General features: G+C 40.9%; 8 protein-coding genes across 12 annotated transcripts; 4 read left to right on the top strand and 4 right to left on the bottom strand.

The window, feature by feature from the left end:
* Positions 1–164: 164 nt before the first annotated feature.
* Positions 165–4,103, bottom strand: LOC135164806 (RNA polymerase-associated protein Rtf1). Its single transcript, XM_064125480.1, has 4 exons — positions 3,893–4,103; positions 3,237–3,492; positions 1,450–3,078; positions 165–1,320 (listed from the first exon to the last, which is right to left on the bottom strand). Exons 1-4 carry the CDS (start codon positions 3,971–3,973, stop codon positions 1,214–1,216), a joined length of 2,073 nt encoding a protein of 690 aa, XP_063981550.1. The 5' UTR covers positions 3,974–4,103; the 3' UTR covers positions 165–1,213.
* Positions 4,104–5,969: 1,866 nt separating this feature from the next.
* Positions 5,970–9,035, top strand: LOC135164427 (WD repeat-containing protein CG11141). The gene is made up of 2 exons (XM_064124771.1): positions 5,970–8,361; positions 8,497–9,035. Exons 1-2 carry the CDS (start codon positions 6,315–6,317, stop codon positions 8,571–8,573), a joined length of 2,124 nt encoding a protein of 707 aa, XP_063980841.1. The 5' UTR covers positions 5,970–6,314; the 3' UTR covers positions 8,574–9,035.
* LOC135164435 (protein IMPACT-A-like) lies at positions 9,028–10,633 on the bottom strand. Its single transcript, XM_064124791.1, has 4 exons — positions 10,294–10,633; positions 9,987–10,219; positions 9,528–9,785; positions 9,028–9,383 (listed from the first exon to the last, which is right to left on the bottom strand). The coding sequence occupies exons 1-4, from the start codon at positions 10,405–10,407 to the stop codon at positions 9,074–9,076; spliced, it is 915 nt and encodes a 304-aa protein (XP_063980861.1). The 5' UTR covers positions 10,408–10,633; the 3' UTR covers positions 9,028–9,073.
* Positions 10,634–10,668: 35 nt separating this feature from the next.
* On the top strand, positions 10,669–13,574 carry LOC135164432 (coatomer subunit delta). Its single transcript, XM_064124788.1, has 6 exons — positions 10,669–10,806; positions 10,996–11,035; positions 11,113–11,336; positions 11,522–12,395; positions 12,612–12,928; positions 13,002–13,574. The coding sequence occupies exons 1-6, from the start codon at positions 10,804–10,806 to the stop codon at positions 13,089–13,091; spliced, it is 1,548 nt and encodes a 515-aa protein (XP_063980858.1). The 5' UTR covers positions 10,669–10,803; the 3' UTR covers positions 13,092–13,574.
* On the bottom strand, positions 13,517–14,919 carry LOC135164438 (DNA-binding protein RFXANK). Of its 2 annotated transcripts, none has more exons than XR_010299295.1 (4): positions 14,662–14,919; positions 14,054–14,407; positions 13,831–13,950; positions 13,517–13,768 (listed from the first exon to the last, which is right to left on the bottom strand). XR_010299295.1 is itself a non-coding variant. In XM_064124794.1 (4 exons), the coding sequence occupies exons 1-4, from the start codon at positions 14,917–14,919 to the stop codon at positions 13,722–13,724; spliced, it is 807 nt and encodes a 268-aa protein (XP_063980864.1). In that variant the 3' UTR covers positions 13,517–13,721. The 2 variants fall into 2 exon arrangements, 1 of the variants encoding a protein (XP_063980864.1); XM_064124794.1 differs by having other exon boundaries at positions 13,831–13,978.
* Positions 14,920–15,403: 484 nt separating this feature from the next.
* Positions 15,404–15,991, top strand: LOC135164439 (EKC/KEOPS complex subunit TPRKB-like). The gene has a single exon (XM_064124795.1). It carries the CDS (start codon positions 15,404–15,406, stop codon positions 15,944–15,946), a length of 543 nt encoding a protein of 180 aa, XP_063980865.1. The 3' UTR covers positions 15,947–15,991.
* Positions 15,992–16,293: 302 nt separating this feature from the next.
* On the bottom strand, positions 16,294–27,468 carry LOC135164428 (nuclear protein localization protein 4 homolog). Of its 2 annotated transcripts, none has more exons than XM_064124773.1 (10): positions 27,330–27,468; positions 26,930–27,010; positions 26,568–26,775; positions 26,350–26,509; positions 26,139–26,276; positions 25,273–25,862; positions 25,044–25,204; positions 17,527–17,678; positions 16,974–17,435; positions 16,294–16,630 (listed from the first exon to the last, which is right to left on the bottom strand). In XM_064124773.1, the coding sequence occupies exons 1-10, from the start codon at positions 27,348–27,350 to the stop codon at positions 16,624–16,626; spliced, it is 1,980 nt and encodes a 659-aa protein (XP_063980843.1). In that variant the 5' UTR covers positions 27,351–27,468; the 3' UTR covers positions 16,294–16,623. The 2 variants fall into 2 exon arrangements, with proteins under 2 accessions (XP_063980843.1, XP_063980842.1); XM_064124772.1 differs by having other exon boundaries at positions 16,294–16,434.
* On the top strand, positions 18,086–24,973 carry LOC135164430 (uncharacterized). Of its 3 annotated transcripts, none has more exons than XM_064124779.1 (5): positions 18,086–18,896; positions 19,736–20,053; positions 20,554–20,703; positions 21,202–22,462; positions 24,237–24,973. In XM_064124779.1, the coding sequence occupies exons 2-5, from the start codon at positions 19,736–19,738 to the stop codon at positions 24,314–24,316; spliced, it is 1,809 nt and encodes a 602-aa protein (XP_063980849.1). In that variant the 5' UTR covers positions 18,086–18,896; the 3' UTR covers positions 24,317–24,973. The 3 variants fall into 3 exon arrangements, with proteins under 3 accessions (XP_063980849.1, XP_063980847.1, XP_063980848.1); XM_064124777.1 differs by having other exon boundaries at positions 23,822–24,973; XM_064124778.1 differs by lacking the exon at positions 18,086–18,896 and adding an exon at positions 18,939–19,171 and having other exon boundaries at positions 23,822–24,973.
* Positions 27,469–27,583: the final 115 nt, after the last annotated feature.

Genomic DNA, 27,583 nt, shown 5'->3' with positions numbered 1-27,583 from the left:
CATAAATTACAATTGATAAAATTCAGAGGCGATTTACCCTCACCCTCTATTACTTACCCAAGTCCTCCATGAATACAACTAAAATTATTTTCCCTAATTATCGTTTAATTTAAATATCATTTGATTGACAAGGATTTCTTATTCACTGTAAAATCAATTGAGTCTTTGATGTTCCATGAGTCAAATTTAATGCCATAATACAGATGCGTTATCATCGATACATAATTTTCAGTATTTTTTTTAAACCTAAATTCCATGAACTCAGCTCCATTCTCTTATACGTTCAGATTATTTACATGCTCCCTCTATTTACAAGCGTCTCGCCTTCAACTTTCGTCGTTCACCATTATTATTAAAAATTATACTTACACAGCTCTTCTAGCTTAACAATTAATGGACTTGTCTGGTGCCACTGCACTTAATACTGTCCTTCAAAATCTCACCAATGCTCCACAATTTAAGTAGCTCAAACTAAAAAAAGTTAAATAAAACTAACTCACACGGTAAACTCAAAATTTTTTGTATTACAATATACAAGAATGTTTATCTCGCTGTTTACGAAGTATACCTAGGTAATAAAAGACAGCAGTAGAATGCCAGGCGCACGTATTATTTCTACATTACGCGTAGAAATTCCAATATCAACTCTCAGACTATTCATTCATTCAGTCATATTCTATTTATTCGATATTGTATTTTGTTTATAAACGCTGGAGGTCAGCCAGGTCGTAGAATATTCAAACTATTGAGCGAGAAATTTTTAAGAACAAATCTAGAGTAAAAGATGGGCCTCAACGTGAGGATGTCTCTTGGCTCGCACTCATCAATGTCAGTGCATCATAAACACAATTCATAACATGTACACGATGCACTTTTGGCGAAGAGACAAGCTAAATTTCCAGGAGAGTGCAGCCCACTCACTGATTGAGTAATTTAAAAATAAATGAGATAAACACGACGATAATGATACACGTGAGGGCGAAATCCAGATGATTTCACTAGTTCCCTCTTGCGACTGAAGGAGCTTGTGGCCAGTGTTGCCTTCTTTCATCTTCTCACGAAGATGCACTGGAATATTAATTCCTCTTGATACACCTGTCGTCCAGGCGTTTTGCGACAATACAGTTTCATCATACTGACAACTGCTATTAAATGTACGGGGATTACATTTTTTTTCGTCATACGCTTGTGCTCGTTTTTTGGGGAGGGAGTGTTAGATGAGGCCACGTTTTTTCTTGTAGTCCTCTAGGTTCAGCGATCTACGGGGACCAGTGTCTTTTATATTGCTCACGGGCTTTGGTAGAACACTCACAGGATTACCTGTAACATAATTAAATTAATAATTAGTGTGGTTCGTGAAATTATTCAGGTGGGAGGGATGAGTTGGTATTTTTTTTATAATTTCAAGGGAAGATTAATTTCCCGGCATTCTTTACTAAGGGTACTTACTTGGAATAGGTACTTCCAAATCTATCGTAATATCAAAATTGTGAGCATTGAAGAGATCCTCAGTGCTTTGTTTCTTGGGCACCTCCTGACCATTCTCCTTATCAATTCCAACGATATCCCCCAGAATGGGTGCACTAGCTTTATCATTAACTATTACAGGTGCAGTCTCCTCCTCCTCAGGTTTATACACCATTCTGGGTTTAGTGCTTCGCCTGGTGAATGGATCATCAATCTTCTTGCCCTTGTTGGCCTTAAACTCCTCCATGATGGCCTTTTCCGCCTCCTCGACATTCTTCTTCCTATTCCTGTCGTTGATGTAAGATATACTGGAGATTGTGGCAGTGCGCATTTTGTCCAATTCCGATGCCCTCTCCTCGAGTTCAGACAGTTCCAAATTGAGTCTCGTAGCTGTACTGTCATCCCCTCTGCAGTTGGCAGCATCCCTCTCCCTCATGAGCTGGGCTTTCTTCATTGCGTAATTCCAGGGAGTCGCCTTAAATCTCCCCTTCTCCTGGACAATCTTCTCGATGTCCTCCTCCTTGAACTCGTACACAAGAGCCTCTTTGATGTCCTTCAGCTTGTGCTCAATCTCATCAGATGTTGGCATGGATATTCCCTGGAGTGCACAGGCCTCCTTCCACTTGAAGAATTCAGAATCCGTGAATTCCTGATTTGAAACGAACTCAAGCCTAAAGACTCTTTCTTGCGCCCCATGTCTGAGCTTTAAACCCTTATTAGTCCGGGTATTTCCAAGCTGATAGATCTTTCCGGTCTCGCAAACACCGCTGATCTCGGCGACTCTGTAGACAGGCTTGCCATTATTATTGCCAATGCCAATTCTCACAAAACAGCCCTGAACGACTCTATCGAAAAAGGGGAGGTGCACGAACCTCTCCATTTTATGTCGTGACAGGCGAACTTTATTCAATTCATCTCTGGTGTTCACGTATAGTGGCTTCTTAGGTTTTGTCTTGGCAGATGCAACAGACTTTTTATCATTATCTGAATCAGAGTCACGACTGTCGCTGGATGATGATCGACGTGCTGAAGTTGTCTTGGGGGCCTCCTCTTCAGGTTCACTGTCAGATGATCCACTATCATCCGAGTAGATATCAGAGGCCTTCAGTTTGGTCTTGCTGCCTCCCTTGTGATCGTCATCCAGCTCTTCCTCGTCGTCCTTGGACTGAGCCTGCTGTTGCTCGATTCTCGCCTTCTCTTTCTCCTCTCGCTCCTTCCTCTCCTCTCTGCGAGCCTTCAACAGTGCCATTGCGTTGGACTTTTTATCCTGCTTCTCTTCAATCGTCTTTTTGCGGTCCTTGGACCGCTCCTTGGGATCTGGTGCTCTCTCGTACTTCTTCTCATCCTGACTCTTCTCCTTCTTCTTCGACTCCTTCTGCTTGCGCTGCTCTTGCTTCCTCACCATTCGCAGCTTCTTCTCAATCTCAAATCTCTTTTTCATGGCTTCACGCTGCTCAACTCTTTTGTAAATCTCCTGCTCTCGTTCCTTTTCAGTCATTTCTGCCAGTCTCGCTCGATCCTCAGCGTCCCCCATCAGATCATCGTCGTAGCCATCGTTGAATTCTTCCTGGCTTGAATCTGAACCACTCTGATCAGAGTCTGAAACTTCCCCTGGGTAAGAAAAAAAAATTTTTTTGTTTTCATTAAGTTCTGAAATAACACTAGAAATGTCGGTTAGGCCACTTAACTCTCAACTGCCTTTTAATGATTTCCTTTACAGAATTATTTCTTGGATTTTTATATTTTAGTTTTGAAGAAAATTCACGTACCTTCTTCAGGTTCGGACACCTTAGAGGGTTCATCTTCACTACCACTCTCTTCAGAACTGGATTTCGTCACTTTCCTCTTCGTTCGCTTGCTCGGCTGCTTCTTCTTCTTTGATTTCCCTGGTTTAACAGACCAATCATCATCTGACTCGGTGGTGGCCGAGTCCACCGTTTTCGAATCCTTACTGTTGCTACCTTCGTTCGTCTGGACGTCATCCTGACCCTTGGACTTCCTCTTCTTCGCGAGGGATAAAAAGTCCTGAAGAAGATCATATATTGCAATTGCACCATTTAATTAATTCTAGGCCACAATATGAACGCAGAATCTTCGAATGATTTCCAATGGTGTGGAATTTTTCTGATTTTACTGAAGTAAAGGGGAGAATTGAGATGAATTTGGGAGTTTCACAGAGACCGAAGCCAAGAAACCACGTTGACACTAGCATCATTTTAATCGTTCCACGGTCTAGGACTGCCCTTCAGGGGTTACAGCTACATATATGTAATATTTCAGCAATATGTTAATCAATATTTATGAGGACGATTGAATAAGAATCTTCTGCTGATTTTTAGAATGACAAAAACAAGATGAAAATGACGCGTGACTGAAAAATCCCTCATTGTTTTGTTTCACAGAATAATTGAGGTTAGTTGCTTACATTTTCCAAATCGCTCCCGCTGTCCGATTCACTCTCACCACTATCCGAGTGGATAAGCGCTTGATTCTTCCTTTTCGGCATTTTAATAATGACTTCACTTCAACAAATTGATTATTACTGCCGTAGAAATTGCAACGAAATCCGAGAGACTAGGAGATCTTGGGCAGAGAGACCAATGTTGTCACTTGTGCCCCTGGCGACGGTGGCGGTCCCCAAGAAATTCACGAGCACTGTTGGACAAAGGGAACGCGGAACATTATGGAATGAAACGGAAGACAGAACAAATCGTATTTTTCAAGTATCAATAACTAAGAATCGGTATAATGGTATAATGGAATAACTTTGTCTTCAGCTCAAATGTATTTTTTCAGATTTGAAAATGGAACTGGATTTCTCCATGTGGTGTCATTACTTCAAGAGGTATTTATCATGAAAGGAAACTACCGTGAAGTGAACTTCAAAATGTAAATTCAATATGGCGACAATGTAATGCTCTTAAGGGCCATCACACAAACAATTCCGGAAGCTCACAAGATGCAAGCGTAGCGAATAGGCCAATCAGGGATGGGTATTTCCCCCCACCATTTGCGCCTGTAAATGCACTAAGTCACGTAGGAGCGTTCCGTAAGGGTGAATTTGTTACGGCATACTTTTTAAGACAACCAATCAGAGAGTTTGCCGGTTTGTTTTAAATGAGGACGCTTGGAGAGGTTATGTGTTTGAAAAAATGAGTGATGACGGTCAATATTTTAATAACTCTCATTATAAATAAAAACGATGTCAATAAAATTATTGACTTTACTTGCTATCAAATTTTTTTCTTCACAGATAAAAATTGTTAACAAAATCGAATTAACACTTCCCGGTTTCAGGTTAAGATGGACAAACAAAAACTGGGGAGGGGTTCCTCGTTCAGGATTGGTCGAAGCTTAAGTTTTACGCTACGTGTGTAGAAGTTACTCTACAGTTTACGTTTACGCTTGCGTCTTACGAGCTTACGGAACTGTGTGTGTGATGGCCTTCACACACATAGGACCAATAATTCCATCTCATCCGGTCAACCAAAGAGGATAGACCAAAGTAGAGGCTCAGTCAAAGAGGATAGACCAAAGTAGAGGCTCAGTTCTGGGGGTTTGACTGACGCCAGTTTCTCCACGTTACCGACACGATTTCACCCCCGAGGAGACGGGGCGCCACGAGTCCTACTGGGGTATCTGCATATCGGCCAAGCGGGGGGGCTCCGTTCGTACTTGTTCAACTGTACAAATGATCAACTGTACACAGAATTTTCAAACGGTGAGAGCACCGTTTGAAAATTCTAAAATTCTAAAAAGCTAGGCTGTACATGTGGCGCTGGGTCCACATGTACAGCCTAGCTTTTTCTCTCGACAGTTGAATCCCTTCACGGTGGTACTCTCACCGTCTGAAAATTTTGTCTACAGTTGATCATTTGTACAGTTGAACAAGTACGAACGGAGCCCCCCCGCTTGGCCGATATGCAGATACCCCAGTAGGACTCGTGGCGCCCCGTCTCCTCGGGGGTGAAATCGTGTCGGTAACGTGGAGAAACTGGCGTCAGTCAAACCCCCAGAACTGAGCCTCTACTTTGGTCTATCCTCTTTGCGGTCAACGTCGTGATAACAATTCATATATAGATAGCTGAAAGGTAATTGTTTTTCGCTACATGAAATCATTAAATCGTTTGTACTGAGTTTGTACTCCTTTGTACTGTATTCAAAATGTTTTGTTAGTTTCCCATTGTTTTTTAAATGAATAATGGGAGTAATGACCGCTGTATGCCTCATTTTCCTCTGTAACCAGTAATTATACAGATAAATTAATGAACTACTAATGATTCTCTATCGATATGGAGTGAAACTATTGAAAAATATCAATTTTGATTAATCTGTCGACCAACCTCATGTTGGATTTTTAATAATTTATTTAAAAATAAATGAGACATTAACAAAACATTCTGAGCTAACTACAAACGGATACAAACCTAGTACAAACGATAGAACCATTTAATTTTGTGAAAATCCATCATTTGGTGGCTACCTATACCTATGTACGAATGTGAAAACACAAGTATTCGACCGAGAGCTGTCAAATGCCTGGCGATAACACCGAACGTGCCAGCATTTCAAATAAACATTCCAATCCGGAGCTTTCTGTATTTACGCTAATCGATCGATTACCCTCACCGAACGTATAAAAGTGATGTCTAATTCCATACATCGTAATTCTTCATGTAAACACTCGTGTAATTGTCGAAGATCGAGATAACTGGGAAGATCGCAGTGTAGTTTGTCACCGAACGTTAATAATTTCCTTTAATCACGAGCCAAGCACGTGAAGCCTTGTTAAGTCATTGCTGTTCTCGTCCTGATCTTGATGGATCCCTGGATCCCTTGATCCTGCCATGATGACTCCGATGAGCGAGGACGGTGGTCCGCTGAGGGAGTGGGCACCACTGACAAGCCTACTTCAGCAGATACCGGTGAAGCTGCAAAACGGAATATTCACGCAGGACATCAACTTCACGTGCATCTCAGTGCTACCTGAGTTCCTGGCAATTGGTACAAATTGCGGACTGGTTTACTGGTATAATCGTGAGACAGGTGACCTCCAGAGGTTGAGATGCGAGAACACCTACTCCAGCATCACGTGCCTGCGGGTAATCTCGACGGTGGACTATATGGTAGCAGCTGGTAACAGTCAAGGGGTAGTCACAGTATTCCAGATTCCGAAGAATCTCCCGGAGTCGCTGCCCGAGAGCCTGCGACCCAAGCAGAAGAAACAGGTGGAGAGGTATAACATTGGGGGGATCCACAAGAGCCCAGTGAGTTCAGTGGAGTGGTCGAAAAATGGGATGAAATTGTTCAGTGGTGATCAGGATGGCCTTGTTGTCCTCACGGAGATTGACTTTTATATGCACCTGTCCAAGTCCTCCGAATTGTTGAACGAAAAATACGCTGTGGTACAGCTGAGCTATCAGCAGGGGCTTCTGCTGGTGTCCACCCTTTTCAGGACAATTTTAGTTAACAGTAATCAGGAGAGGAAGGTGTTTCAGGTGGGCCAGAAGGAGAGAAAGTCGCTGGGAAAGTTGGGGGCAGTTTTTGCTGCTCGTCAAGCACACGTTCAGGAACCAGTGATTTACGCCAGTCGACCTGGACTGAGACTCTGGCAGGCCGACAAGACCGGGACTGTCATCAAGACACTCATCTTCAAGGAGGCCGTTCAAACGACTAATACCGATGTCGGCCTGTTAAATCCTGCGCCTGAGATGTTCAAGAAGAAACGGGGAGAGCCCAGTTTTGGGGCATTGATTCCCTTCTGCGACGATTTATTCGTTACATTCAACGATGATATCATTTATGTGATAAATCCTGTGACGATAGCTATCACTTCGGTTGTCAATGAACTCAGGAAGGTCACTGATGTGTCCTGCACGAAAGACGAGGTGTTTGTCCTCGAGGGAACGAGGAACATCTTGAGGATCGCCTATCATCCTGAGATAAGCAACGTCGAGAGTCCTGAGGAGACGAAGGACACTCTGACATTCGCAGAGTTCAGTAAACCTGTTACTGCCGGGATTCTTGGGCTCACTTCGAAGATCAAAGAGAATTCCCTAGTCCCAAGCCTCCCATTTTACAAGATTAGTTCCAGCAACATCATTCAGGAGATTAGTGCTCTACCTTCGAGAGGGGGAGTCGATCCAAATCCTATAGTCAATGGAGAAGAAGCCACGGAGATGCCTCCAATTGTCCCGCTAACCATTGACACACCTTTGGTCACTGATATTGATATTGAAGTAGAGCAGAATGCTAACTCTGGGAAGAGAGACGAGGGAAAGGTCGACAGAAGGCAAATTTTCCAGAAAATTGGAGAACAAGAATTTGAGGAAGTTGTCTTCACACCTGAAAGAAAACACAAGAGGGTGGGGAAGAGCAGGATTAATGGGAACAATGGGGAGGACAGTTTTTTGAAGTATTGCAAAGATGTTCAAGAGACTCATTCGTCTCTTTTAACACTGACTATTGATGATGATTGTATTCTCAGGGGGGAGAGGAATCTCGAGAGCATTCAGAAGGATGTCGAGAACAAGGAGAAGCTACTTGCTGATGTCCTCAATTTTGATCTGTCTGAGTACATGACGAGCAGCAGGAATTTCTCGGATGATATTCTTTCCAATGGGAATGGATGCGCACTTGACACGATACCATACGTCAATTGTAACGAGTCGACTGCTGATTCTGCAGTTTTAGGGATTGACGAGGCGGATGACTCGGGAGATGAGGACGAAAGCTATAGGACTGAACTGAAGAAACTGGAGACACTGGGGGAGTGCAGTAAACAGCTCTTGCTTATGGGAAAAAAGAACTTGGTTGGAGCTGGAGAGAATAAGGTGGAGATGAATGGTGGAGAGGAGCTTAATCATTCCAGGGAACTGGAGATCCGTTTCAATGGTAATTTTGTGTAGCAAACAATTACCAATTTTTAATATTAAACTAAAATATTTCAATTAAAATATTTAATTTTTATCGACGAAGAATTGACCGTTTTATGATTTTGTAATATTTTTAATGTTGTGTTTGTTTCAGTTCTTTCGAAAGAATTCGTATCTTCAGCGATATGTGATGAAGCTGATGACTGGGTCGTCGTGTCATCACAGGATTAAAATCGTAATCAAGACCAGAGAGTAAATTTCATTTTGACAATTAATCAATTCAATTGAAGATTATGTTATTTAATTGTACAATATTTATTCGGTATAATAATATATTTTATTTATTTGGTTGGGGGAGAATCGAGATAATGGACTTTTCTATCTACTTAAATGTTGAGCACATTGAAGAAATATCGCCATTCGTTAAAAATTTAATGACTTGCCGATATGTCAAACGAATGAAGATACGATTTTAACTCGCATTCTCCCCCTCTCTCCCATAGGATAAACCGTAGTCATAAAAACCCGGTCTAAGTATAATTATGTTTTATCTGCTTCAGATATTGTTTCAGATTAAGTACAAGATTAATTTTTATGCTAGTCTTCACTGAATTTTTTTATGCCACACGAAACGAGCCAATAATTTTGAGGCACAGGAGAGATAAATTGAAATATACTGCAAACGTTGTTATAAATCGTCTGTTATTTACACGATTAATGTACATTATTTATCATTTTTTATTTTTACTTCGATTGATGATACCTGCAGCCTCTAGGACTAGGCGTGCTGCATTGTTGATGTGTCGGAAACGATCTGGCCCGAGGTGGATTCCTCCGTACCATCGTGACACTACCACTAGAACGTCTTTGGCATCAAGAATTTGCAGAAGGTGAAGCAGTCTACCCCCAGCCTGGTTCTCACCGTCATCCTCACAGTCTTGGAGGTAGTTGGTTGTTTTCTCCTGCTGGAGTCTGTAGGCGTACATGTTGTGTGTTGCTTGTTCCACCTTCCTATTTTCCATGAGTTTCTTGAGAACTAATCTGTTGGCAAAAGATATTAGAGAATATTTCAGCGAGTCAGTAAATGCTTTTCTGTTGTCCATTTTAGATGGGATTTCATACATTTTGCTAGCGACTATGATAAGATCATCTTATTGCATCTTATTAATGGAATATCGAACTCACTTTATTTGAGCAACTGATGTTACTCTAGCAGTATGTCCCTGGAAGAAGCTCTTTCTGTCAACAACAACCTCACCATGATAAATTTCAGGACATGTTTCTTCCACAGGAGCAGGTGTCAAGTTTGTGTCGAGATCATTCTCCTCTTTACATTCTTCAACATCTTCATGAGATTCGCCCTCTTTTTGGTTATTTAAATTCTGCAATTCTTCACGTATTCTCTCCACCCACTGGTAGATAACATTTTGACCTACGTAATCCCTGAAAAATAATAAACTTATTACAAAACATCATAACCAATCAAGCATAATTATTAATTCACTAGAAACTCATAGTAGCAAATATTTAGTCACTACGCTACGTTCTTAGAAACCAATTTAATATTTCAGATCAGTAATCAAGTCCACTACAAAAAAATTTTTTACAAATAAAAATCATCTAATAAATAAGTCTAAAACCTACAAGTATACCTCGTCCAGTATCCGACATATCCGGCTCTTCTGCTCTTGCCTCAAATGTGGTGCAGATACTTCATAGACAGGTGGCACAGACGATGGATAATCAATAGGCAACTTCAGATAAAGTTTAACATTACAACCGCCCTCCCCGATGTTGATGCTATACGCGCGGTTCTCCTCGTCCTCGATGACGAGTTCATCTCCGTAGATAGCCACAAGTGCCTCTATCTCATCAGCCTATTAACAAGAAACAAAAATAGAAGAACCTCCTAGCAAACAGCAAACACAAAAACATTAACTCGCTCACTCACTTGTTGAGCAAGATTATCCATGATACCTCGTGTCCCCCGGTATTCAATCAATTGTGGTGCGTCAGCTGTCGATGTCACGTCTCCAATCGCATTGACAATAGCGACTTTGTACATTTTCCTCCAGAACGGATATCCTCATAATATGCAAGTGTTCAAAACTTGCAATAGAACAGGAAGTGATCGACTGTACTTCGATAAAAGATGTCTGTCGGGAGAATCGAATGATTCGAGATGAATGAATGGATTTTGTCATTGGGGTCCAAGGAATAGTTTGTAATCGAGTGGAGTAATTAAGGGCGGATTACGCACTATTCCAAATAATTAAAGAGCAACCGTAGCTGTGTGAGAACCGTGCATGGACGTCACGTTTGCACACGTCATCTGAACAGCGCCCTCTGGTCCTGTTCAACTCCTCTCTGTACGGTGGGATATGTCGAATATACGCTGGCGTAAATCAACAGCTTATTAGGTTAATAAATAGCTCATTGCCGAGACAATCGGTGCATCAAGATGGTGAGTAACGTGGATTATCTATTGTATTTGAGTATTGAAGGATTATTAAGTCGTGGAGGACGACTAGAGGAACTTGGGAGCACGTCCCCTGCCCTGAGACTGCGGATGTCATCAGACCGACTAACTTTCCAGACTTTTAAATATCCTTGTCAATTGCAGTTTTTTAAGAAATTAATGATTGATTTCTAGGTACTTATTGCGAGTGCAGTATGCACCAAGGCTGGAAAAAGTGAGTAGACAGGTTTGGTAGGGGCTACATGACACATAACCAAGACTGGGAATTTATGGGATTTTTATTTTTCACAGCAATTATCTCTCGTCAATTTGTCGAGATGACGAAGGCGAGGATAGAGGGTCTCTTGGCAGCATTTCCCAAATTAATGAGCACCGGGAAACAGCATACATTTGTCGAGACTGAATCTGTTAGGTATGTGTACCAGCCAATGGAGAAATTGTACATGCTACTGATTACCACCAAGGCCAGTAATATCCTCGAGGATTTGGAAACTCTCAGATTATTCGCCAGAGTCGTAAGTAGTTTTCAATTGTGGGATATTCTGGGGCTTGTGGTGTATGAGCAATTTATTTTATCATGTTCTTCCATTGAGATTCATTTCGTTAACTACTTTATTAACATCTTACAATTTAAGTGGCACACAAATTTATTGTAAATCAATCCATTGGGTGGAGAAATGAAAAAGTACTCCTCTACTAGATTCCAGAATACTGCAAGTCTATGGACGAGTCCGAGATCTCAGACCACGCATTTGAATTAATATTCGCGTTTGACGAGATAGTGGCCCTCGGCTACAGGGAAAATGTTAATCTCGCCCAGATTCGAACATTCGTGGAGATGGACTCTCATGAGGAGCGTGTGTTCAACGCCGTTCGTTATACCCAAGAGCGTGAGGCAAAGAATAAGATGAGGGAGAAGGCAAAGGAGCTGCAGAGGCAGAAGTTAGAGGCAAATAAGAAGGGAGGAATGAAGTCTTCGGGCTTCGCCGGGGGTTATGGCAACAACAGTGGAGGCTTCAACTCCAGTCCAACAGTGGGTGACTCGGCGAATTTCGTGCCTGAACCTGTGAAGGCCAACTACACTCCATCAGCTAAACCAACATCTGCTGGGCCTGGGGCTATGAAACTAGGTGGCAAAATTCGAGATATAGATTCATTCGTGGACCAGTTGAAAGAGGAAGGTGAGAATGTCGTGACGAATGTCAAGGTTCTGGATGCGAAGGTAGCACCAACGTCGCAACAGATCATCCACACAGAGCCTGTGCATTTAAGACAAGAGGAAAAGCTGAATGTAAGAGTGGGAAGGGACGGTGGAGTGCAGCAGTTTGAGCTACATGGACTCGTCACACTGAATATTTCTGACGAACAGTGGGGAAGGATACGTGTTCAATTGGAGAACGAAGACACCAGGGGAGTCCAGCTTCAGACACATCCCAATGTTGACAAGGATTTGTTCAGGATGAAGGGACAGATTGGACTGAAAGTACCGACTAAACCATTCCCTCTTAACACCGATGTTGGAGTGCTCAAGTGGAGGCTTCAATCACAGGATGAGTCGGCTCTACCTATTTCTAGTGAGTTTATAATTATCAAAATTTACTTGATTTTTTTTAAAACGGATCTGAAGCTTCCTATTGCCGAACTTACAAAATAATTAGGTAACTTTTCTAATCTTTCCCTTAATCAAGAACGCACCAAATAATATGCGGTTTTAATGCTGAATCTTTCCAGAATGTAGTAGAATAACTAATTGTCAAAATTAAATTTTCATCAATGCCATTATTTTTCAGTAAACTGCTGGCCCTCAGAAAATGGTGAAAACGGATGTGACGTTAATATCGAATACGAGTTAGATCATGCGGAGCTGGAGTTAAATGATGTTAAGATCAACATTCCACTGCCCATGGGTTGTACTCCAGTCGTGAGCGAGTGCGATGGAGAGTACAGTCACGAGGCCAGAAGAAATCAGCTGGTTTGGTCGCTACCACTCGTTGATGCATCCTCTAAATCTGGCTCCATGGAGTTCTCAGCGCCGTCCTCGACACCCTCAGACTTTTTCCCACTTCACGTGGCATTCACGTCAAAAACTTCATACGCCAAAATTAAAGTAAATAAGTCTCTACTGAATGCGTTCATTCTAGTTCTCATGCGGATCTCTAATTGACATTTTTATTCTTCAGGTGGTGGATGTCCAATTAGTTGACGATGGAAGCCCCGTTAAACATTCTGTCGACACTGTATTCCTTACGGACAACTACGAAGTGGCATAATCATTCTATTTTGTATCTATAAACCATGTTAACGTAGGTGACGATGATGGGGCGCAGGAAATGATGAATTTTACGGAAAAAAAAATATTTCTTTATCAGAACGTCAGTATATTATTGTTTTAAAGTAAAATGATCCTGGATACAATGGTCTGGGAATTTGTACGGTTTCGTAATGCCACGTTTGGCAAAAATCCATGGAAACTATTGTGAATAATTAACTGGTATTTAGAATGTAAGAAATAATAGAATAAAATGATAATCATGTTACTGCGGCTACGAGTCATGGGATTCAGTGCACACGTGACTGTTATTACTGCGAAAATAGTATTAAGATCTGTTTTTTTTTTCACATCTCCCCTCTGTTCCTTCGAGGACCATCATTTTTTAAACTTTAGGATTATGTTTCGATGTATACAAAATATATGTAGATATAAAGCTTATTTGTTTAATTATTAAAAACAGAATTAAATCAACAAATATGTACATGTACTGTCTTGGAGACATTATTATAGAACGACGAGTTTTATGGAGCAATTCTCCTGTTTTAGTTGTAAAAAAAGTTGAATCAGTTTTTATCGACGGATCGGCATCCTAAGGAAGAATTACCTGTCCAGAGTCAAGAAAAAATTATTATAGAATCCAGTGTTGAATCAAATAATTTTCTATCACAGCTTTGGCTGAAACAGAAATATAAATTTCATAAAAACCTTCAATTCATTCAAAATAAGTATAAACTCACCTGTATGAGATTTATTCAAGATAGCAGCATGATAGGCACTGATGTTGTGAGCATTTCGATGAGTCAAATCAGCCTTTCTGGTCAGGAGTTCGGAGCACACGTGGGGGTGATCTCCATAGGCTGCATAAATTAATGGAGTGTTTCCCTCCTAGCCCATTAAACGACATAAAATCACGAATATTCCATCCAGGATCATTAGTAATTGACAATTAGGACGACTTACGTCATCAGTGGCGTCAACATCCGCCCCTTGGTTAAGCAGTAGTTTGACGAGATCGTGTTGCCCCGAGGATGCTGCCAGGTGTAATGCTGTCTCTCCATTGAGCCCTTGATAATTCTTATCAGCTCCAGCCTTGAGTAGCATTCTAGCACTACCCAATTGTCCATAAGTCGCTGCCCACATCAAAGCTGTTAAACCATTCTCATCTGGTGCATTAATTTTCCCGGATTGTAAATTCACAGTTGTTAATTCACCCTGTCCAGCTAGTGTGTGAAAGGTGATGTCACCTCCAGTGTATAGCTGGGGTATTTCAGTCTTCGTGTTGCCTCTTTGGAGATTTGTTAGGAGGGTGGGGGGCTGTAGACATTCAATTTATTCTCTTGATGATTCCATCTAATTAATTATTGACTATTCAACACTAATGACCGAGGGTAAGCCCTTAACTTGAATCATTAGGAAAATAATTCTTGGACATTGAGTGAAAGGGAATCGAAACCACTTTGTCGACCTAAACTTTTAGAACTGTTTTTCCTACCATAACGATTACTTTTTAATAAGGAAACTAAATTGTTAATTTGTATGAGAAATATTAAATAACAATAATCACGTACTTTGTAAGGTTGGAACGCACTTGTTCTCGTCGCATCCTGCCATGCACCAGGTGCCCAGTGCCATTTATTCTCGATTGGTTCGGATTTGCAATCAATGTTTACATTCTCTGGCTTACAAATAAGTGGTCTGGGCCTGATGGATCCCTCGGTTCCCTCCCGTGACCTAATGGGACTGTCATCGACGAACTCCAGGGTCTCGTTGACTGAATCAACCCCCTCTTCCTTCAGAATCAGCTGTGTATGGAGTTCTGCACTCATTATTGAGCCTTAATAATCCAAGTCGATTCCTCTTCTAATACTTTTTCTATTTTATTCAATGAAATTCATTGATTGCGTACACTATCCCGTCATTGATTGTATTCTCCCCACCACAAAACCATTTGATCCCCCCCTTAGCCCTTACGACTGTTGCCGCCATTGTTGACAATTACCAATTGAAAAATACTCAAAAAAAACAAGAATTCGATATTTTGATTCGATAAATAAATAATTCCACCGAGTAAATGTACTTCAATCATTGAATTATTCTTAAAAAACAATTGGAATTGACTAGTTCGGAATTGTTAGTTTGACACGTGACCAATGTAAATAAATAATCATCTCCGGGACGGTCATGAATACAACTCAATAAAAAATCAATAAAAAAAAAGTTTGTACTGAAAGGTATTGGAAGAGTTGGACCAAAAAAATTCTAAAAGTTCGCTAGAGTTTGGTGGAATCATTGACAATAATAACCTCAAAAATGGAGGGATACACCTTACAACTGGACCCAAGGACCGACAAATACCTGACACTTCATCTGTTCACAAACGTCAAGAATGCCAATGAAATTAAGCAGAAAGTTCAAACTGGAAAGCTTCAATGTTGCATTCTCAAGGCCAGTATGATTGTCGATTCATTCCAGGTGGTAGTGGCTGCCAACAAGGCTGTCCTCCGAATGCACTCTGGATCCATGATAACGAGGGGTGTATTCACCGAGATTCTCTACGCCATTTCCTCGTCGACAAATATTTCCCAGTCTTTGATGAGATTCGGGATTGACGGTAGAGACAGAAATATTGTGGTGGCTCTTTTACACGGAGAGAATGAAGGAGAGGAGCTGGAGAACGAGGTTCTGGGACAGATTGACGGAGAGAGGACACCGATCGCCAGGTTAAGGGAATTCGCGGACGTGGGACTTATCAGGAAGACTTATAAAATTGACGAGGAGGAGTTGAAGGTATCTAGTCTTCAAGATTCTATCGTCAGTAGGATAGGGGGTGACTATCCAGTATCTTTGAAATGATTCTTGTAACAAGGATAAATAAATAGAGTCGACGATTGAATCTCATTATGTCTTTTATTAATTACCAAATGAATCATGTTGATGCCGATGAGAAGAATAATTCACCCGGACACGATGATATTACAACCCAGAGTACCCAAAAACCACACCAGTTATTATCCCATCAGAACTGGATAAATTATCTATTAAATTCACTCGCACCATCATCTTAAGGAGTTGTGAGGAGGGGGGGGGGGGGCGGGGGATTATGAAATATCCTTCATAATTTTATCCATTTCTCTCGCTCCTGTATCACAGTTATCACTTGTTTTCTTTTTTAAAAATTCTATGAATAAAAGTTGATTGGATTCAGGTGCCATTCACATATCATTTACTTTATCGTTTTATTATTTTTTTTTTCTTAAATATTCAGTTGTAATCAGTCGTAGCTCGGATGTACGTAAAAACTGTAATAACCAAATCTTCAGCGCTCGTTTCAGAGGAGCATCCTAGAAATCACAAGGATTTTTTGCTGTTTTTTGTCACAAGTATAATTTCAACCAAAAAAGGCTCAAAAAAGAAAAACAGGGTGCAGTAACTTAGTCGCCTTTAGGGCGAACTCTCTACAGTGTCTGGGCTTTATTTTCTATATAAATAAGGCAGAGTAAAAAAACGTTGCATTCACTGTGCTACATGCACTACATCCTGTCAAGCAAAGGAAAAAAAGTTCAGTTAAAATTTATCCAAATGTTCTGAAATGAAAATTGATACATAAATTTCAAGGAAAATCTGTTGATGTACTTCAAAATTTTGGCTCTTTGCATGTCTATTTGAATTTTCCGGATTTCCACGAACTTTTATTGAATAGTTGGACTAAAATTGACGGTTGTCGTTTGCAGAAAAATTTGCCTCCTCAAAATACTTGTGAAACAATATGGACAATTATTTTTACTAGTCAGAGTCACGAAACGAATGAACAATAATTCACAAAATAATAATTAGAGTTAATTAATTAATTAATTATTAGAGTTAATTATCCATAACATACCTGGGCAAACTGCACATTTCGCAGGTACCAATCTCAGCTGGATTCAAAAATGTGCAGTGTGGACACGTCCAAAGTGGCTGATTGGAGGATGCATTGACATTAGTGTCCACACCAACGCCCAGTCCACCACTGGTAGTGGTCAGTGATCCCCTGGATCTCGATCCACTTGCAGGAAAGCCAGTTCGTTGTGAGGACATCGGCGATGAGTTAGTGGTGGCAACCATCAGCTGATCAATAGTTGCCCAGTGTTCGCTCTTCGCCCACTCCATTGCTTTCTCTCTGTCATTGGTTCTGATTGCCTTGAGTAACTCCGGCATGTGCTCCATCATGGGGAGCATGTCCATCGTGGCGATAAATAAGAGCAAGTGAAAATCAGAAATAGCCTCCATGAATTGAGCTGAGTTAAACTGATGCATGTAGGTGCACAGTGAATTGAACTCCTGGATCTGATCGTCCACCAATCTGCAAGAAAAATTATGAAAAAAATCTATCTGTTGGAATTCAATTCAATCCTTTTGTTTTTTTGCTCTTTGAACACGATTGAATCACTTACCTATTTTCAACTGGAAACGGGTTGATGTTTTCACTAACGTAGAATGTGTATTGGGGCGTCAGGGGTGTGGATGCCGGCACATCAACCAGTAAGTACTCAACTGGGAGTGGTCTAGCTAATCTCGACACTTCATTCCCATATGAATCTTTCTCCTGCAACAGATCGTAAAACAATAAATCGAAATACATGCGGCTGTCATTAACCCGAGGGATTTTAATTTCCCGCGGCGCTTCATAATGTGTTATCGATTAACTTCCAAGCCATTCACTGTGAAACGCAGAAGCGCCGGGAGATGTGAGCAGAGAAGTCCGGTTTTCCGGGAATTATTCCCCAGCTAAATTGAACCATTAGAAATAGGAAAATTACAGAATAATAAGAACAGATGGCTGCAATGCAAGGAGCTAACGCCAATTATTAATTTTAAAATTCCCGCCGAGATCGATCAACGTTCCCCCACCGCTGATCAATCACTGTCAAAAATCCCTGGCCCGTTGAAATCAAATGAAAAAAATCCCAGAATCAATATCCAGTGATGATAAGCGATATTTCCCCCATCGCGGTGCCTCCATTGGTTGAAGATAAATTGGCGGCATGTACCCGGGTTCGTTGATACGATAAAATGGCGTTCTCCGAAGCGGCTAGAAAACAGTGAGGGAAAGGAGTGCAAGCAACAGCCTTTCGTGGAGAGGGTCGAATCCCCGCGGGAGGCGGTGGAAGTGTTACATCGCGGGGCACGATAGTCGGCAGCGCCAGCGCGTTGTGGTGTGTCGGTCGGTAGTGGTCGTCGGCTCGGGATTTGCCCCCTCGCCGCCATGCCAGTGGTTAGTGTAGTCAACCAAACATCATGATGTGGCAATACGTTAGCGCTGGTTGAATTCAATAATAATAAAAAAAAAATCCTGATAAAATCAGATTAAAAGAAAAAAAAATCAGCCCCGACACCAGTGCCCTCCCGAGACCTGGGTCAACCCCAAAATTGTGATTAATCAGCTGCCCGTGTCACAGTGGTGTTCGTGATTTTTAACAAAATAAAGTCAGTTTACGTGAAATATTGTGAATTGACAAAACACCGACTGTTGTTCGTGCATGCCCTCAGTCCGGCTGTACATGACCCTGAATAAACTACAAAAAATTAGTCCCACATTCTCGTAAACATACTGTGTATGCTCGCCGGTGATGGGACAATGTCACATGGAGCGGATTATCGTCAATTCATGACGAGATAAAAACCAACGAAAAACCTGGTAAACTGCGAAGAGCCAGTGGAAGGTGCGGGCGGGAACATCCTCTCCTCTCGCACCTCACTGAATTGCCATCACCCCACGACTGGAGATCATCTGCCTCCCAGTCATCGTACCCATCACGACACGGTACGGCTTCATCATTTTTTTTTTTTAACATCCGGAGGAATTGGGATTCGCAATAAATGCGCGGGAATTCGCGAAAGGTGATGTGTGATACCACTCCTCGAGGCGTAACACGGCTACCGGCAACCTCTCCCTCCTCTTCGCCCTCGAGACTCTCCCGTGCATGTGGGTTATTTGTACTGCTGTGTGTTGTCGGGCAAAAGCGCGGGTAATCCGTAGGTTGCATTAAATTTTTACACACCAAGGTGATATTCACGGAGTTTAGTGATCCATTACCGGTAAAATTACTTCAATTAATTTTTTATAGATGAAAATCAATATTTATAGTTGAATTTTATGCTTTTAATATTTTTACCGTTCTCAGCTGGATCGGGGGCGTTTTAATGATGGAATTGAAACCGAGGGATGAATACTCTTTCTTCGGGGAAACCGTTAATGATTCACGCTCGCTCGATAATTGACTCGCCCTCCCTCATTAGCCGGTAATCTCGCCCCCAATTAACGAGAATTTTTCGTCCATTTCCTATTCAGTCGTGAAAGAATATGAAATTCAGTCGCCCTCGATAGTCTCTCATCGCTCCTGCGATTAAAAATTTTTTAATATTTCTTTTTTCTCTCAACTGTGTGCCTGCGAACCGCCCCCTTTCCATTCCCCTTGACGGCATGCACATCCGCCCGCTGATAAAGCACTGGGCGTTTTGGCGGGCTTTCAAACGCACGCGCATACATAACGTCATCGAGAATTTTTTTTTTATCGTTCGATCGGGTGAAATGTAAAAAAGCCAGAATTGAGATTACCGACCCTGTTGCATAATCTCATTGACGTGGATCTAATTCAACAGATGCTGGATCCAAGTGTACTCACAGACCTTGAGGAATTGACTCTGTGTGGTTACTGCAAGTTAAAGTACAACGACGACGATCAATGCCCGAAATACTTGAGTTGTAAGCACTACTTTTGCTTGCGCTGCATTGAGAATAATTTACTCAAGGGACGTGAATTATTCTGCGCACACTGTTGGAAGAGAACTGAACTCGGTGATCAGGGACCTGATGCATTACCGACAAATTCACCACTATTGGCACTGGCCAATCATTTTTCCTACCTCAAGAGAAGTAGTAATGGCACAACTGTTAAGCCAGTGGAGAAAGAGAGAAAGGTAATTTATTGTAGTCAGAGTTTTACGATTGAAATTACCCGGAAAAGTGTCTTAAAATGCCCAGTAACTAGTAATTATAGAAAAATTACGTGCGTTGCAGTCCATGCATGAGAAAAAAAATTATTATTTTTCATCGACAATTTAATTTTCTCAATTAAATATCTATTTTGTATAAGTGGAATATGTTTATTATCGTCAATAAATAAATTTATCAATTTTCCATTTGATCTGAGGACACGTATTTTATCGCGGATGGACTATTTCCATTACCGAAATTACGCTTTAAAAAAGATAATTAATTAATCTGAGAAAATCTGCATTACATCAAAGCAAACACGACAAAGTGTGAATCCATACTGCTGTCATAAGCGGATTATTATGTAAGCTAGAGTCCTGAGTTTGAGATGTGGACAGTCTAGTCGATCTAAACTGTTAAAACACTTGATTGCATATTATGAGGTACGATTCCCTCATTTATCGTGTTTTCCCAATGATTCTAGAGCGAAAATTGCCACACACATGGTATGCCCCTTGCCCTCTGGTGCACAACGTGTTGCGCATCACTGTGCCGAGCCTGCGCGACACCACAGGATCATCCTGGCCATCAGATCAAGACTCAAACGGATGCCAAAGATCAACTCATCTCCGATGTTAGTATTTTCAATATTGTCGTGACTAATGCCTGACATTCACCGTCTTTTTCTCCGAAATTTTATTGATTTGTACTGAGTCGTTGTGTGGTCTATTATTAAACCAAAAAACAGTCCATGGATATGAAGATTCATTAATAAAGAGCTAATCATCGTAAATTTAAATAAAGCCCTCGGGTTACCCCAGCAATAATTCATTTTCCATCGTTAATATCCCAGTCAATAAAACATGAATATCATTAGGTCTACGAAATTTTGCCCATAACATGTGATTATAGGAAAATATCAAAATATTTATCCAAACAACGAAAATATGTCATTAACGGCCATCATTGAATTTTTCATTCATCCACCATAAATGTTTGATTTTCCAAAAGAATCCGGGGAACCCCTATTTAGTTGTATCCAAATAAGAAACGTAAAAACAAATACTGAATTTTTCAGGAAACACATGTCACCCGAATAATCGTTAAAGTTGAATAATTAATTTCCCTAAAGGTTCAGCTGGAACTAGTAACAATGGGAAAGTTATCAGCGGAGATTCAGCGTCTTGCGATGCAGCAACGAGACTTTTTGATAAAAGTTCTAGAAGCGTGCGTAACCCTGAAGACTCACGTGGAGACGGACCTTCAAAATGGCTGGACCCATCTCCCAGAGATATCAGACGCCCGAGAGATTCTGGGAAAAGCAAAAGCAAGTCTCCAAGTGAGTGACAATCCCTCCGACGTCTACACCCTTCACGCCCAACTAGCCATGGAAAAGCAACGACTTCAATCGAAGTACCAGGAGATGATGTTGCAGTGTCAATTGGACGATTTAATCGGAAATTCAGGTGTAGTCTTCGATTTTGCTTTACTAAAACAGGCCCTGGCAGGAATTCACTCGGGTGAACAGATCCTTCCGCCGGGTGGAAATGGAAGAGCCCCGAATCACGTAGCAGCAGCTCAAAATCCCATTTTATTTCTCGCTAATTACTGCATGTCACAGCTGTACTCTCGTCACGTTGTCAGCAAGCAGCACATTCAGAATGGTTCGATAGACTATCATCACGTGAATATGATGCCTCCGAATTCTATACAAATTCATCCCGTTTCCCTGCCACCTCAACCTCAAACCGCCCAATTACTGATTCAGCCTGGCTCACCTTCGTTAACAACTGTGCCAGTTCCCAATTCAATACTTCAACCACAAAACGCATACATTCAGGATACAAGCCCAGGAAGCGGGAGCAATGGCCCACCACTAGTGTCAGTTCTCTCACCCACTCAGATAAACAACAACAACATCACCCTGAGGGCTCCTCCCAACCCCTACCCCATGTACTATTTCAATATCGAAGTGAATGGCTCGCCCCATGGGAGAATTGTCATCGAGGTACGACCAGATGTTGCACCAAAAATGGCCAAGAACTTCAGTGTTCTAGCAACTGGTGAAATTGGTGTTGGCTACAAGGGCTGCTCTATCTTCCAGTGCTGGGAGGGTGAGTCCATTATCACTGGAGATTTTGAGCTTAATAATGGAAGGGGTGGAAGAAGTATCTTCGAGGATGGTTACTTCATGCCAGATGACACGAAATTTCCAGCTGTCAGAGGGGCTGTTGGTATGCGAAGAACCCAGAAGCGTCACGATAACATGGGAATGGTTGGCTCACAGTTTAGAATTATTCTCCAGGAGATGAGGGGCTTCACTGGTATATTTGGGCATGTTGTCGAGGGGCTTGAGTTAATTGAGAAAATTTCCACTTACGGCGATCAGACTGGTAAGCCAACCAAGAACATTTTAATCACAAAGTGTGGTAAATTGTAACGTTCAATTTGTTGTTGTGATTCACACGTTATGCCGATGATCTCTGTGAGCTTTCTTTGTGAGGATTAGTGATGTTTATGGGTGGAATTGGAGTTAGGGGAAGCAGAATGCATTGTTTGTGGTGATAATATTGGGATTTAGGGTCAGAGTGTTACGGTGAAATTGTCATTGACATGTGGCTAAGATTTATGGAATGTTGAAATCTATTTTTAAACATTGAGAATTTATGAGAAAAGACTATGAACGTGCGAATATTATATTTAAAAACTGTATTTTGCTAATAACAAGGGAATTTTGATGGGTGCAGTACTCCAGGGAGAATTATTTTAGATGATAATTATTGATCGACACAATATGTACCTCAGAATCGATCGTATATCGATTTCTAAACTTTTAGATGTATAATAATCGTGTTATTCGAATTTATATATTTTTTTTTGTTTTCCGCGTGAACAACATGAAGTGTATTACTGGATTATTTTTATGACGAGTGTAACAACAATTACGTAGCATTGTTCGATACGATGAGGCATGTTTAAAGCAATCAACAAAATTGGGAGTAATCATGGATGATTCGAGGTTTTAAAAAGCACGATGAATTCGTGTCTAGCACAAAAACGAATATATCGATAAATATAAAATATATTTTTAGTCGGAGGACTCTACATGTGTGTTGAAAAATGCTGGATGGCTCCTCAGCATCAGCAAATGGATGTGAATAATCTTATACGTGTAGCTTGCTTAAAGAATTTATCCAGCAATGGGTAATCTATGACTGATATAAGTAGATCATTGATTTTTCGTTTTATTGATGTGGTATTAATCAATGGATTATTACCCACAAAACGAAGCAAAAGAGAATTGGAGCACATGAGAGTGTGTCACTCAACTAATCCCTGTCTCCCACAGATCAATGAAAGAATACGAGAAACTGAAATTAATAATTAATCTCGTCCTTGCTCCTCTTTTTTGCTTCGCCCAGCAACGGTCGAGGCCCATAGTTATTTTAATTTTATTCGATATTAGATGATTCTCAACTGTGCAAATGTCCGAGGCCTAATTGAGCGTGGAATGCGATAATTTACCTCGTTTATATCCGACCAACGCGGAATGCACTAATTTCACGTGGAAATTAACGCTGAAATTTTGTCATCGTATGATGTATTGAGCTTTTGGGGATTTCCCATCAAAACTCAAACAAAAATTAAACGTAAAGCCTACAATTTCCGACAGACTTAAGTTTTTTTCTACTGGCAGAAATGAAAATTGTATCGATCCTCAAAAAAATTGTAATTTTTCGTTCAATTTTTAGTAGACCTGCTACCATATTGTCGCAACTCCTATAAACGCCAGTGCTTCAAAGGATTTAAGGACCGCAACTCCGTGGTAAATGTGTGAATTTAGAGAAGAGGAAGAATATGTTATATCTGCGTATAATTGACATTGCAATAAATATTGTATGGAAAAAAATGTTTTGAATTGTGGAACAAACGAGGGAAAATATTTTAAAGTCTCTGGGAAACCGTTTGTTATATTATAAGATAAAAATGTAACCACGAATACTCGCGCGTTCATTGAAAAATGAAAATATAAATATTACATGTACGTGGCATTACTGTATACAAAATGATAAAATCCATAACAGGACAGTAAAAGTCCAGTACAAAGTACATAAAAAGTATTCACACGAGTACCGAAAAATACATAGTAACCGTTTCAATTTTCAGGCCACGTCGTCTACAATGCCTTCTACGAGGATAAACCTCACTCTATATTGAACTTGAAAGTTCCAAAGCAAATTTGTTGATTAAATGGTAAATGTATTTAATGTGCGACGAACAACAAATGAAAACGACGAAAAATAATCGACAAAAAATAACTAACGAAGAAAAACGAGATCGCTGGCTACACATAAGAAAGAATGAGGAGATGATAAAGCGTGTGTCGTGATTAGAATATTAAGAAAAATAAAAAAAATGTGAAATTTATTCCAAAGCGAGCAAGACGATATGTGCTAGTATATTTTTCGAGCTCCGACATATAGCACCAGCGCCAAAAAAAATTAATATCGAGATGAATATATTACGATCCCACTGGGAATGGCGTGTTCTCCCACCTGTATATAGATATATTTTTATGAACGAGACGAGGTAATGTGTAGCTTATACAAAACTAGACAGATACATTGGAACAACGGCTAGTCCTCGTCCTCACAAAACGAAAAAAGAAAAAAAAACTGCAGCAAACCACTAACGAAAATAACGAAAATACCGTAATGAAACGATTAGTTTGTCTGCATTTTCCATTGCTATTGTGTTAATTATTTCGATCATTATGTTATTTTGTTAAGGGACCTATCCGTACTTCCGTTGATATTTTCTGCGCATGAGATAATCTTATTACTCGATGTACTTGAAAAGAAACCGGTCGATTTGGTTCATAAACTACTTGATTTCGTTCAGCATTGAGTCTTTTTTATTTAATCCTAAACACTCTTCGAACCCACATGAAAGATGAATTTTTATTTTCCTTACCTTGTAGTAAACATCTGGGACGTACTGCTTATCCGTGGACTCGATCACGTAGCCTAGCTCGGGGGCGTCTTTCGTTGGCACAAAACAGCCGTCTCGGACGAGAGCCATGCACTGGTTGGAGACCTGATAACCCTCCATGTGTACTTGGTTCTTGTCGTCACCTGGAAATCAATTTCAAAAGGTAATATTCAATTAATAAATGAGCTCATTTAAGCGATATAAGTGTTACCTGTTACGCAGACAGTAACGAATTTTGATCCAAATGAACCACTCGGTGAAAATCGACAGGGATTGGGATGTTGATTCTGATAATGCCCAGCCATGATGCATTCTTGAGCAGTGAGGAAATGGCTGTCAATATTCCTAACGTGTTTGACAGTACCCTTCTTGACATCATCAGCGATCAGGTCAGTAAAAATCCAGCCAACTCTCCTCAGATCTAGTTTGCGGGCAACTTCATCGACAAGAGAGTCCCTATCGTCCGGGAGAAGTACAATCGAGTCTCTCGTGCTCTCCTGGGGTGGCTCATAAATGGCTGCCACCACGGCTCTTATGCCAAGTGGTACATCCGAATGAATCTCATATCTACCGTAGAGATATCCCAGACGTTGGTGACCAGTGCTTCGCCAGTAGTTGAGAAAACGCTCGACTAAACTTGCGTTCTCGAAAACGACGTTGTCAATATGACGATAAGGCTGACGATTGAGAGTTATCGCATTGGGCTGACATTTGCTGCAGATACCGCGGGGCCAGGGTGGATGGTCCTTGCAGCCTCTCTTTATGCGACAGCTTATGTCCTCTAATTGTAGGAACTTTCCTCTGGAAAAGGGATCGGGGTTGATCGTTCCATTCGTAGAAATCAGAGCTTATTTGTATTGGCTTACATTGCTACTCTAAATATTCTGGAGTTTTATAAAATCGAATTGTCGAAGCAGCAAGAACAACATAAAATAAATAAAAAGTATTTATAATTGTTCAATAAGAATTATGGATTTTTAATCAGGAATTTTTTAATTTTCAATTGTAAAATTAGGTTTTAGAGACACCAGGACTATGTAAAGCTAAACATCAATAGATTATTTGGTTCTTAATTACCTATCTACTCCGGCAGTGAGTTTCCTGAGATAAGCGTGAAAAGACAAATGTTTGACATTCTGTTCCTTTAAATAAGCCTCGTCAAAGGGTTCCAGCGGTGAGCAGTGAACGCAGCATCCATTAGCTCCATGCCTGCATCTGAAATCCCAAAAAAAAACTCATAAAAACCCCATCGATTTCCTGAAATTTCCATTAAGTCTCCAAAACGCACAATTTTTCGTCACGTTTTCGTTGAATTTTTCCATCCATTTTCCAAAGTTGCTGATCCACTTCATCCTCGTCAACATTAGCCAGGGGTCGGGCTGTTACCATGGCTCGTCCACTGGTGCTCCGACTAGTGGTGGGCGTTACTTCCATTGGTGTTACATCAGCTGGAAGGAATAAAAGAGTCAGCCGGTGACAAATTGTTGAAGTTAAAAAAATACGCACTGCTTCCAGTGGACTTGTGAGCAGAGGTGTTGCTAGACGAACTATTCCACAGAAAAGCACCATTGAGAGGGGCCAAGTAGAGCATATCTCCATGGCCGAGACCACAGGCTGCTATCGATTTGCTTTTTGATGAGAATATTTCGTTCTTGTGATTTCTCTCCTTGTAGAGGCTGAAGCCAAAGCTGGTGAGTTGAAATGTTTCGTGCACCTGGAATGAACAGTTGAAAATCATCTTGATGGTTAAATAATAATTTCAAATTCAACAAAATAATGAGACAAATTAATGGGCCCAATCACCCCCGTCCTCCAGCAACCGTCAGTTCTGAATCCTCAAATTTTTACTAATTGCATTGTAGAATTACCTTTTCGAAGAGCTGGGAGAGACTATCAGTGGGACTGACGTCAATCCTTTTTGTTCCCTCTGGCGACTGGACCCTGAGTACCTGCAACAGTCATGTATCCTCATGAATCCCCCGAAAGTCTCCAAAACATCCCTCAAACCCCAGATAAACCGATTAAACTGAATAAACCGAGTGTAGTGGCGTCCATAACGCGCTAGCTACATATCGCCTACGTTTCTACAGCAACGGTAGTCATTCCAGTCTAGACGCGTGTCCACCACTGGTAAACATAGTTTCAAAGCTCCCTACGTAATGTTTCAATGTCATAGTAAGTAATGGAAAATTTTCCCGATCGAGAATGCGTATGGTGGAGATCGCGGATATATCGATAAATAATAAACCCGATGATTATTGAACTTACAATTTCTCTTGATTTTGACATTTCGCCGGTGGCTGTGAAGCATCAGCTGTTCGGATACCTGTCCCGCTTGTCTGGTGATCACCAAAAGCTCCAACAAAATGTATATAAAGTCCCTAGAAGGTTGTCTTACACGTGAAGAAAAAAAAATTAACCAAACAAGCACAATGAAAATTTATGCCGAGTCAACTCCTGGGCGACCTAACCTACAAATGAGTTGACGTTATGAGTCAATTATTTTGGCTAGATTGAGTTAA

Source organism: Diachasmimorpha longicaudata, chromosome 7 (assembly GCF_034640455.1).
Source record: "Diachasmimorpha longicaudata isolate KC_UGA_2023 chromosome 7, iyDiaLong2, whole genome shotgun sequence".
In the NCBI taxonomy this organism is placed as follows: domain Eukaryota; kingdom Metazoa; phylum Arthropoda; class Insecta; order Hymenoptera; family Braconidae; genus Diachasmimorpha; species Diachasmimorpha longicaudata.
The sequence above is the reverse complement of the archived record's forward strand: the minus strand, read 5'-3'. Positions and strand labels throughout refer to the sequence as shown.

Bases quoted from the DNA above. Each gene is read 5' to 3' on its own strand.
- LOC135164435 (XM_064124791.1), bottom strand. From the start codon at position 10,407: ATGTACAAAGTCGCTATTGTCAATGCGATTGGAGACGTGACATCGACA. The intron at 10,220-10,293 runs GTGAGTGAGCGA...TCTTGTTAATAG, and splicing joins TGGATAATCTTGCTCAACAA to GCTGATGAGATAGAGGCACT. The intron at 9,384-9,527 runs GTGAGTTCGATA...TTTTGCCAACAG, and splicing joins ACATCAGTTGCTCAAATAAA to ATTAGTTCTCAAGAAACTCA.
- LOC135164806 (XM_064125480.1), bottom strand. From the start codon at position 3,973: ATGCCGAAAAGGAAGAATCAAGCGCTTATCCACTCGGATAGTGGTGAG. The intron at 3,493-3,892 runs GTAAGCAACTAA...GATCTTCTTCAG, and splicing joins GCGGGAGCGATTTGGAAAAT to GACTTTTTATCCCTCGCGAA. The intron at 1,321-1,449 runs GTAAGTACCCTT...ATTATGTTACAG, and splicing joins TTTGGAAGTACCTATTCCAA to GTAATCCTGTGAGTGTTCTA.
- LOC135164430 (XM_064124777.1), top strand. From the start codon at position 19,736: ATGCTGGATCCAAGTGTACTCACAGACCTTGAGGAATTGACTCTGTGT. The intron at 20,054-20,553 runs GTAATTTATTGT...CAATGATTCTAG, and splicing joins CAGTGGAGAAAGAGAGAAAG to AGCGAAAATTGCCACACACA. The intron at 20,704-21,201 runs GTTAGTATTTTC...ATTTCCCTAAAG, and splicing joins AAGATCAACTCATCTCCGAT to GTTCAGCTGGAACTAGTAAC.
- LOC135164439 (XM_064124795.1), top strand. From the start codon at position 15,404: ATGGAGGGATACACCTTACAACTGGACCCAAGGACCGACAAATACCTG.
- LOC135164427 (XM_064124771.1), top strand. From the start codon at position 6,315: ATGATGACTCCGATGAGCGAGGACGGTGGTCCGCTGAGGGAGTGGGCA. The intron at 8,362-8,496 runs GTAATTTTGTGT...TGTTTGTTTCAG, and splicing joins ACTGGAGATCCGTTTCAATG to TTCTTTCGAAAGAATTCGTA.
- LOC135164428 (XM_064124772.1), bottom strand. From the start codon at position 27,350: ATGTCAAAATCAAGAGAAATT. The intron at 26,776-26,929 runs GTAATTCTACAA...TGTTCATTCCAG, and splicing joins TCTCCCAGCTCTTCGAAAAG to GTGCACGAAACATTTCAACT. The intron at 25,205-25,272 runs GTAACACTTATA...ATTGATTTCCAG, and splicing joins CGTTACTGTCTGCGTAACAG to GTGACGACAAGAACCAAGTA.
- LOC135164432 (XM_064124788.1), top strand. The intron at 11,036-11,112 runs GTGAGTAGACAG...TATTTTTCACAG, and splicing joins ATGCACCAAGGCTGGAAAAA to CAATTATCTCTCGTCAATTT. The intron at 11,337-11,521 runs GTAAGTAGTTTT...CTCCTCTACTAG, and splicing joins TCAGATTATTCGCCAGAGTC to ATTCCAGAATACTGCAAGTC.
- LOC135164438 (XM_064124794.1), bottom strand. From the start codon at position 14,919: ATGAGTGCAGAACTCCATACACAGCTGATTCTGAAGGAAGAGGGGGTT. The intron at 13,979-14,053 runs GTAAGTCGTCCT...TTAATGGGCTAG, and splicing joins ATGTTGACGCCACTGATGAC to GAGGGAAACACTCCATTAAT. The intron at 13,769-13,830 runs GTGAGTTTATAC...TTTCTGTTTCAG, and splicing joins CTTGAATAAATCTCATACAG to CCAAAGCTGTGATAGAAAAT.